This window comes from Chaetodon auriga, chromosome 2 (genome assembly GCF_051107435.1).
Source record: "Chaetodon auriga isolate fChaAug3 chromosome 2, fChaAug3.hap1, whole genome shotgun sequence".
Lineage (NCBI taxonomy): Eukaryota > Metazoa > Chordata > Actinopteri > Chaetodontiformes > Chaetodontidae > Chaetodon > Chaetodon auriga.
In genome coordinates, this window is record NC_135075.1 from 10,566,183 (window position 1) to 10,575,994 (window position 9,812).

Sequence of the window (9,812 nt, forward strand, 5' to 3'; positions counted from 1 at the left end):
TTTACATCAAATGGTTAACAAATGATAGAACATTATTTTGTGTCGAATGTTAAGTATAGGATGCTGTGCAATAAATTAAGATTCAGCATCTGTTTCTTCACACTTGCGCTGGACTTTAAATTTGTAACAGAAAACCTGTGTTACAAATTGGAGGTGTAGAGATTGAAGGTCCAGGCAGGGAGGGTCTAACAGAAGATGGCTATCAAGAATGTATTATGGGAAAGTATTAGGAACAGGAGGAGGAGGAGGAGGAGGAGGAGGGCGTAATTCTTTAAATACATCAGTGCCACATCAAAATCATAGCACACCAAAGGTAACAAAGTCAGGTTTGATACTGGTGACATCATGAACATTAAAGGAAGAGTTTGACATTTTGGGAAATACACTTACTCATTTCCTTGCCTGTCATTTCCTTGTTTGATGAGAAGATCAAATGCTGAATGTTCAAAACAAAACCGTGAATTTAGGCACAGGATATGCACCACGGGGCCCATGAGGGCAGGACCGAGGAGCAGCGCCTTCCAGCCAGCACAGTATCTGTCTGAAGCTGCTGTCAACACACCTTTTTAACAACCTCAGGGATTTGTTTGGTGTCCTCTGCAAGGTTTTTTTTTGTTTTGTTTTTCACATGTCGCTGGAGGAATTTTTGCCAGTGGACAAGAAACATGTCACAAATCCCAAATGCTGGAATCTATGCAGCCTGTGCCCTGATATTCATTCTTTCTGATGTTACCTGCGGGAATGAACAGACATGGATATTACAAAGAGTGGCTGGTATTGTGGTATAATTTTTATATTTTACATGAAAGATTTTCCACTTTACGCATTATTGATCACTATGACCCTTTTTATCTTATTGATTCATTCGCTGTATGCATAATACATGAGCAATCTTGAAATGCAGAGGGATATACCAACGTGGGCACGCATATAGCTCCCTTGTGCCGCTGCCCAGTTTGAGAACAGAGAACCAGAAATCAAAATCCATCCATTAAAAAAGTTTATTTCACAAACTTCATGCTGGTTTTGAGATGCACATGACCACATAACAATATGTGACCTGATTTTTGCAGCAAAACAGTTGAATGTAATTGGTAAGCCCCCTCAAAAATGCAGTTTAAAATTCTAAACACTCCTCAACACCAATTTTTAAGGCCACACAAGCCCCACTGATTACTTGAGGTAGAGCACAAACTGCATGTCTGACATCCTCATGCAGTCCTTTAGAGGAGATCAGGGCAGGCAGGAGACTAAAGAAATGCCCATCCTCATCCATGTGACTCTCAAGATGTGTTCTTCTCAGCTGCCTCAAGTTTGGCCCTCTCTGTCTTGCCCTTCTCTCCCTGGTAGTAGTCCGAGTCGATCCAGCTCTTGTCTGTAGAGAGCTCGACGTAGACATCCCCGTTGGTCTCGGTGATCGTGTGGATCCGCTGCTTCACACCCTTGGAGTACCATCTGGCCACAGGTGGCTTTTCCCTGGGGTCGGTGCCCTTGTATATGCCTTCCCCTTTGGCAAGAGAGATCTTGTACTTGTGTTTTGGACAAATTATGCACAGCTTGCTGTCAATTTCCTGTGAGTATGTAGAAAGAACGCAGGTGAACAACCTCATGTGGGATAAGTGTAGGTCATTTTAGGCCCCATCAACATTAGCATAACATTATATTAATGCCATGCAGGTTTGATATCTTTATTACAGTATTCCTCTACACCTCAACCCGGCATCCTTTAAGGATTTTAGTGCAGATGTGAAAGAATGAATGTGATAAAACACACAAACAGTCCAGTGCTTTAATTTAAATGGCACTTTGGCTTCTGTCCCCTGGGTCAGACAAAAACACAACCTCCAATCTCTTAAATCACACGCAAGTCTCACCTCAATGTCTCCATTCTGCAGTTCCCCCCCAGAATCTGTGGAGAGAGTAGAGGATCAGTGCATTGCAGAATAAGCAAGCAGTTTACAGCACACTAACCTTCTGCTGACGGGACACTGCTTAGAGGTAACGTGCTAAAATATCGATAACATCGAGTACATCTTCTTGGATAAAGTCTCACTCATACGCACACTTACACACACATTTTCTCACTCACGATAACAGTAAGAGTCCATAGCGTACAAGACTCCCTGGTGGTGTATGATCAGTACATCCCGACCGTCCAGTGTTCGGAGAGAGCGCTTTGCTTCAATCAGTTCATCCTTCTTCCCCACAAAATGAGGCCCTCCTGCGGGCTGCTCCTTGTCCCCCATGGCTCTGTCAAAGGCTGTTTAGAAGGCAAGCAGGAAGTATCACAATTTAGCACTCATGATAAAGAAGTTATTGTTCTTTACCAGCTCGCAAGATTGGTTGTAACTATCCTGCAATTGGTGCCATCTGTATGGTGCAGTACTTCTGCTGTATTTCCAGGTGAGAACTTCATCTTAAATCTCAGCTACACATGAAAAGTGTGGCTTTTGGATTTGTCACTGGGATTATTGTGTTGGCACCTCCCATCACAGCTGTCATCTTAAATTAAGTCCACAGCACCTCCGGAACATTCAGCTCGAAGAATCCAAGCAAGGACATATCTTGGCACTGACCAGCTCTACTCCCAACACACTCACAACGGCAATACTAATCTCTAATATCTGCCTCATCATCACTAGTTTAACCAATAAGTGAACATATGAATTGTAATAAGCCCTCAAACAGTCAGAGAGTAAGTGGAGCCTGATTCCTTGTCACGTGTCCCCTAAATGCGAAACAGCAGACCAGTCAACTGTCTAATGATTACAGTACGCATGACCTACAAAAAAGTGACACAAGTGGGCCAAATACAATGACATAGAATAGAAATTTGGCTGTTGTCACTGTACAAAAGCATGGGTCACCTAGAGCCTTCAGTCCTACATCCATGTGCAATCTCTGTGACAGTCAGTATATACCAAAAATATCTGGATGCAGGGAAACCTGACCCCAAGTGTGATTCATGTATAGCGGAGTGGAATAATGAGCACTTCAGTGCAGGCTGAGTAAGCACAGTCGTAGTAGCAGCAGTCACATATCCCGAGGCCTCTGGCTAAAGCACAGACAGCGGCATGCTATGAAGGAAGGAGCTACAGAAAAGCAAAATAATTGTTTACGTCAGGAAAACAATACATTTTCTTTAAGCGGGCCTGAAGGGGCTATCAGCTACATTATGAATCCTGTCTGTCTGTCTCTGCCTCTCCCTCTATACTTTTCCTTGAAAAGAACAAAACATGTATTCTGAGTAAGTTTTTGTTTTTACCTTGAAACTCAGGCGGTGTCTCCTCCGTCAAGATGAACAACTGCACTGCTGACAGCTTAGCTTGTGCAGGAAGGAGGCCCCATCTCTGTTATCTTCAGACACAAGCTGTCTTCGGTTGGCCTTATCTACACTGGGTACATTTCTTATCTGCCTCCCACAGGCACAACAGCTATTTGATTGTGAAGAAACATGTGTGTTTATCATAAATCCATTTGTTTAATCTGTCGTTTCGAGAGATTTCCAAAAGGATGAATGAATCTATTCAAATCTAAATTATTTTAAAAATATATATATTTGGAAGGACATTGTAGTCAGTACACCTGTTTTGTGTTGCTAAATCATTCTTAGCTATAGCAGTAGGAGTGGAGAGAGTTAAAGCACATTTACTTAAGCGCTGTACCTAAGTGCAATTTTGCGCTACTTGCACTTTGCTTGAGGTATTTCCATTATCTTCTACTTCATATTTCTACTTCACTACATTTCAGAGGGAAGTACAGTAGTATTTATTTTTAATATTGCTAATAATAATAATAATACATAATTATAGACTAGCATACACAGTAGTATATAAAGTCAACAGTTACAACAACAATTAAAACAATAACAATAATCGATGATAACAAACGTCAATTAATACAGCATAATGCTGTCATACAATGTATAGATAGATAGATAGATAGATAGATAGATAGATAGATAGATAGATAGATAGATAGATACTTTATTCATCCCCAAGGGAAATTCACACATATATATCAACAGTATTTTAATCCTATTTAATGACGAAATTATAAAATGCCTGAATATAGCCATTGTGCATAATGTTTACTTTCTCTTTTGATTTGACTTCACTAAAATAAGGAATGTGAGGCCGTTTCACAAAGCGGAACTTTTGAAGTCTGTCCACGTCGAAGATCGGACTCATTAGTCGGAGCACCGCTGAGCTCCGCTGTGTTCCCAGCCGGTGAGAAACTAGCTGCGTCCAAACACAACTCGTCACAATAGTGACTAGACCGCACGTTTCTGACATTTTTGAAATTAAGTAAGTAAAAAAACCCGCTACGCTTTGCACCCACAGTGACAGTAGACGCTACAACACACCGGGTTCAGTCACGAACATGTTTGACATCTGATTTATACGAGCAGAGAAGTAAGCTAGCTAACATGCTGGACATAGGAACAGGTTTCTTTGCTCTGGTAAATAATCCCACTGTTGCAGCAGTGTTGAGCATGAATCTGTAAAGCGGTGAAACATTACTGAATCTGCACGAGTTGTAATGTGATAGCTAATGCCTGCAGCTAAGTGCCTGTCAGTCATTACCTGATAACACTGTCAACTCATTAAAGTCAGTTTCAATCGGTAAATGAATGAATCAATTTCTGACCCTTCTCCTGTAAAGCGCCTTTGAGCATTGTTAAAAGCGTTCTACAAATAAAATGTATTAAATCCATTGGATTGAAAGGACTCAGGCAGTGTCAGTCAGCCAGGAGCCATTTATTTTTCTGCTACTTCAATGATACAAGTACGTTAAAGATATGATGAGACTGCTTATGGTCCAGTTCTGTCGTAGCTAAAAAAGAAAACGTAATCTTTGCTGCTCTTTAACGGTTTAGAGAATAAGGGGAGCTGGTGGTATTATCCACTATCATGACTGTTATTCTCATATGAATGTGTGTACCCAACATACTACTGGATATTTTGTCGGAAAAAATCCCACCCAGTTAGGGTCACCTAAGCACTTTGTATGTGTTAGTCAATGGGACTGATGAAACATATGTAGGTCTGTGTACTCATACACCTTTACTGAACATTTGTTAAGGTTTAATATTTTTTTTTTCTTGCACCTGCACATGGACTTTACCTGTCAAAGCCACTACATTTTACTTTTATGTGTTCATCTACTGAACCCATCATGTCAGAACAATCATGCCTGATGAACTCAGCATGAAGACCAGTGTGAAGCAAAGTCTGTTTGTGTGTGAAGCTGTTGAACAGGGAGATGGCGCTGCGTGCTTGTGGCTTCATCGTGTTTCGTCGTCTAGTCAGTTGTGTCCCTCCACCAGACAACATCGAGTACCTCCTCTTGCAGACCTCCTATGGGGAACACCACTGGACCCCTCCCAAAGGTGTTTACAAGTTCAAAAACAGTGCTTGTATTGTGTAGCTGATGGTAGATACAAAGGAGATAAATTCTACTCATATAGCTTTAAATGTTCTTTGTGACCTGTTCCCCATCAGGTCATGTGGACCCAGGTGAGGATGACTTCACCACAGCTCTGAGAGAGACCAAGGAGGAGGCGGGGCTGGGGTCAGAGCACCTGCGGGTGATTGACGACTTTGTGCAAGAGCTGCACTACGAGGTGCGAGGCAGACCCAAGCAGGTGCTGTACTGGCTGGCCGAGCTGAGAGACCCAGGGACGGCCGTGACTTTGTCTGACGAGCATCAGGACTACCGCTGGGCTCGGCTGGAGGAAGCCTGCACGCTGGCTCAGTACAAAGACCTGCAGGACACGCTGAGAGCAGCACACAGACACTTGGGGGCTCGGCAGGACAAAGAGTGATGAACCAGACTGTGCAAATGAGATGATTTAAAGAACAGAGATAACTGACAACTGGCTTAAGGGACCCTCAGATCTTAGGCACTCAATGTGACAGTACGTCTGCAATTTCTGTGACTGATCATTCTGTCTCTGTCAGGTTTAAATACTTTGTCTCTACTGTACAATGTAAAGCTGAGAAGATTCCTCTCTGTCAAAACAACGGTGAAGCAATACTTAAAAACCTGATTACTGATTTAATCTTAGTCACTGTACAGAAACATGGTTGTCTGTGTCTTTGAATCTTCTAAGTCATATGTAATGAGATTAAATACATAAAAAAACATAAAAATACCCAACAAAACAAGGAGACAGACATCCTTTTGTCCCACTGTTACAGCGTAAACCTGAACAGGGGAGATGTGTTTTAATACTGTTTTTATCTGTCTGTAGGTGGAATCAAAGGCAATTAAAATAAATGTATTACAGGTTTTTTGTCTACCTGGATGTTTCTCATTTTAAAATATCAGTATACAACACTGGGTAAAAATAACTTGCGCAAACAATGAGATGGATGAAAAATACACTGCAGACTGCTGCCACAGGGTGGGGACAAAAACAAGAAATCTTTACAGCACAGGTGTATGTTTGCTACCATAGATTAGAAAATACTGTACAAATAACAGCTTTCTTTTTTTTTTTTTTTTTTTTTTTTTCAGCTCTCACCATCCAAATAAAAGAAACCTGCTTTCTGCCAACTAGTTCATGTCCAGATATTAAAAGCCAGTAATGGAGATCATTTTATTGCATCAGAAACTGTGGTCATAAAATTTAAGAGGAACTTTTTATGTCTCAATGCACAAATTATCATTAATATCAATATGAAAGGTATTGTGACAGTACTTTTCAGGGATAATATACTGAACCATTTATTATAGAGCCCTTAATAGCGATGAGACCATTGGCAAACAAGCAGAAGTGCCACATCATAAATTAGAGTTTGGACACTTCACCAGGTCTTTTGTGATGTCTGTCCTTGACGGATGAAGTGTTAGCAAAGATATTCTACAGTGAAAAAAAGTCATTGAAGTCATTGGAATCAGGCAGCATTGAGACCCCATCCTCATTTTGAGATCAAAATACTGAGTGTTAGTCTATGTGCAGTCAGCATGGACACTAATTATTTGGGCAAAATCAGAATACTCAATGTCTTTTTTCATCCAATCAACTATCTGTCATATTGTTCAGTTATACTTTCTCCAGTCTGAAGCTAAAAATCTGGAGGTAGTACACTACACCCGTGGTGAAACTCAAGTGGGACTTAAGTCTTGACCCTGGTCACTGGTACTGCCACATCGTACTATATACTGGAGCGTGTTCTGCTCTCAACGTCATGCCACAGGATTATTTTAATTGCTTCCGCTGAACAGATGAAATGAGGGTAATTAAAGACACAAATGTGTTCTTTCAACTCATAAATCAGAGAGGACTCAAACCTGTTTTTCTTGTGGGTGTTCAAGGACATACAGGGAAGACAGAAACAGCAGTGAACAAGGAACATGGAAGCGGAGGTCAATGAAAGTACCCTAAGTAACCTTTGTCTGCTGTGTACACAGTATCCACTGTACACTGAGCAAAAGCTGAAGCACTGCTTTAAGACCCATCAGGGCATCATTGAACCAGTAATTAATTTCATGCCTGGTAGAGCATAAAAGCTCCTCTTCCAATGATAAGAGTCAACTAATTGCATCTGAATTAAAATTAGAGTTCTCAGGATTAAACATGTACTCCGCAACTTGGTAGTTTATACACCATCTCTGTATAAGGCATGGAATATCTTAAAATCATCTGTACCCATTCAATGTCACAGTGAACTTTAGTTAGGGTGCACTTTCAGACATACTGTTTGGCCATCAAGGGGCCTTAACGGGTTGGTTCTCCCATGCCACCTGCAGTATTTAGCAAGACAAGCAGTTTGGTTTCATTTGTGCAGGGTGCGAGGTATTCATTTTTGAGATTTCTGCTTCTGCCTCAATAGATTTCAAAGCACTGAAAAATTATTTTTAAACCATTCAACAGCAACCTGGCGTCCACTGAACGATGTCACGCTATGAGCAGGTCAGAAAGTTCTTCAGATAAAAGCTGTTCACACTGAGGTTTATGGATTATCCAGAACAGCAGCTGCATTATTTTTGGAAACACATGTTGCTGTAGGAAATGTCATTTTTTTTTCAATGCTGTGTGAGTGACAAACACATTTGCTTTTAAATCAACTGCACTGGAGTGTCAGCAGAGATCTGAGAGACAGATACCTCTACATATGTATGCATGACTGTATATGTAATTTGAGTGAGCCAACACTAAAAATGCATGCAGCATGTAGTGGTGACCAGTGGCCAATGGCAAAATAAGATGAAAACCTTTCAGCAGGCTTCAATGACATACTGTTTTATTTTGAATGATTTTCCAACTTAACCACAACAGCTGTATGCCCCCATTTGCATATCACCCCTAATTGTGTGTCGTCTGCTTTCCATGACATGTGGGCTTAGCAACAGATATCAAAGCTATATTGCAAACAAACCCAACAATGTTTTTTTTTTCTTTTTTTTTCTTTTTTTCAATACAAACTTTATGAGTGACATTTGCATCCTCACAAACACAAAATGATGAGGGGGGGGAAAAAAATGACATAAAATCAAAGAAGAAACCAACAAGGACAGCATTAACATCAAGAGGCGTGGACACATTGTGGTGGCACTGTGGACACGCGCAGGTCAGTCCATTAGGTGTGTGACCACACTTGAAAAAACACACACAAGTGCACACACATGCTCACACACAGAGTAAATGAACTAAATGATTTCATTCAGTCTTTTGTATGTAATAGGGTGTATGCAATAACATCAGACTGCAGACCTTTCCAGTGAGTCATTTCTTAGGTTGAGTTCGGGAATTATCGTCATCCCTCAGAGATTATAATTGCCGGCTGCTCTCTTCCCTCAAAAGGCCTCCTTTGCTTTTCTCCTCCTGCCCTCATTATAAATACAAGGCATACATTTCAGTAAAAAAGAGGAGGGTTTTAAGATTGAAGAGCTCTAAACTGCTCACTGAACTGCCATGATAAGGGCTGCACTACGGCTACACTATAACTAGACTTTACTCCAACAGAAACAATAATGCTGATTCTGATTTCCAAATCTGTGATTGGAAAAACTTGGCTTTAAAAGCAGTTATTTGACATTTTTGGAAATATGCTCATTTGCCTTTTAGATGAGAGGCGTCATACCACTCTCATGTGTGGCTGTTAAATATGAAGCTAATGCCAGCAGCCGGTTAGCTTACTTTAGCACAAAGACTGGCTCTATCCAAAGGTCGACTTAAGGAAGTCACTGCTCCCAGCCAAGAAACAGTCTGACACACAGTCCCTCGAAAACCACAACACGTCCTTTTTACAGTTCTTTTTTTTCTTTAACGGGTTAAATAGGCAAGATATAAAGTCTTGATTTATGATGTCAAAATGTGCTGGTCATAGGACTTTTTTAAATTTTTGGATAGAGCCAGGCTAGCTGTTTCCCTTTGTTCCAGTCTCCGTGCCAAACTATGCTAAGCTAAGATAAGATAACTGGCTGCTGGCTGTGGTTTCATATTTAAAGGAGTAGTTCAAAAGTTTGGGAAATACACTTGTTTGCTTCTGGGCAGAATTAGAGAGACACCTTGTTTGTTTAATATGTACAAAAAAAAAAAGTGTGAAAATGTCAATTTTCTGTTTTATGAGGGGTTATGTGGTGAACTATTTCTTGGCTCTAAGCAGTTGCTGGACAGCCAGTGGAAACTCTGGGAAGTTACTATTCGAGGCCAACAAATTGTTTGGCACATAATCCCTGTAAAACTACAAATTGATGTTACTGGACAAATTAAACAAACAAGATACAGTATAATGGTGTTAATTTGCAATCTTAAAAGCTGCTGGTTGGTGGATTTTGTCACCTGCAGACAAGGCTGGGCT

The 9,812-nt window shown here is 40.8% G+C and overlaps 2 protein-coding genes across 2 annotated transcripts; one reads left to right on the forward strand and one right to left on the reverse strand.

Annotated features, from left to right (window-relative positions):
• Positions 1 to 988: 988 nt before the first annotated feature.
• rfesd (Rieske (Fe-S) domain containing) lies at positions 989 to 3,361 on the reverse strand. The gene is made up of 4 exons (XM_076749443.1): positions 3,266 to 3,361; positions 2,090 to 2,260; positions 1,875 to 1,909; positions 989 to 1,571 (listed from the first exon to the last, which is right to left on the reverse strand). The coding sequence occupies exons 2-4, from the start codon at positions 2,244 to 2,246 to the stop codon at positions 1,284 to 1,286; spliced, it is 480 nt and encodes a 159-aa protein (XP_076605558.1). The 5' UTR covers positions 2,247 to 2,260; positions 3,266 to 3,361; the 3' UTR covers positions 989 to 1,283.
• An 830-nt stretch (positions 3,362 to 4,191) lies between these two features.
• nudt2 (nudix (nucleoside diphosphate linked moiety X)-type motif 2) lies at positions 4,192 to 6,295 on the forward strand. The gene is made up of 3 exons (XM_076746495.1): positions 4,192 to 4,307; positions 5,251 to 5,392; positions 5,505 to 6,295. The coding sequence occupies exons 2-3, from the start codon at positions 5,266 to 5,268 to the stop codon at positions 5,825 to 5,827; spliced, it is 450 nt and encodes a 149-aa protein (XP_076602610.1). The 5' UTR covers positions 4,192 to 4,307; positions 5,251 to 5,265; the 3' UTR covers positions 5,828 to 6,295.
• The last annotated feature ends 3,517 nt before the right edge of the window (positions 6,296 to 9,812 follow it).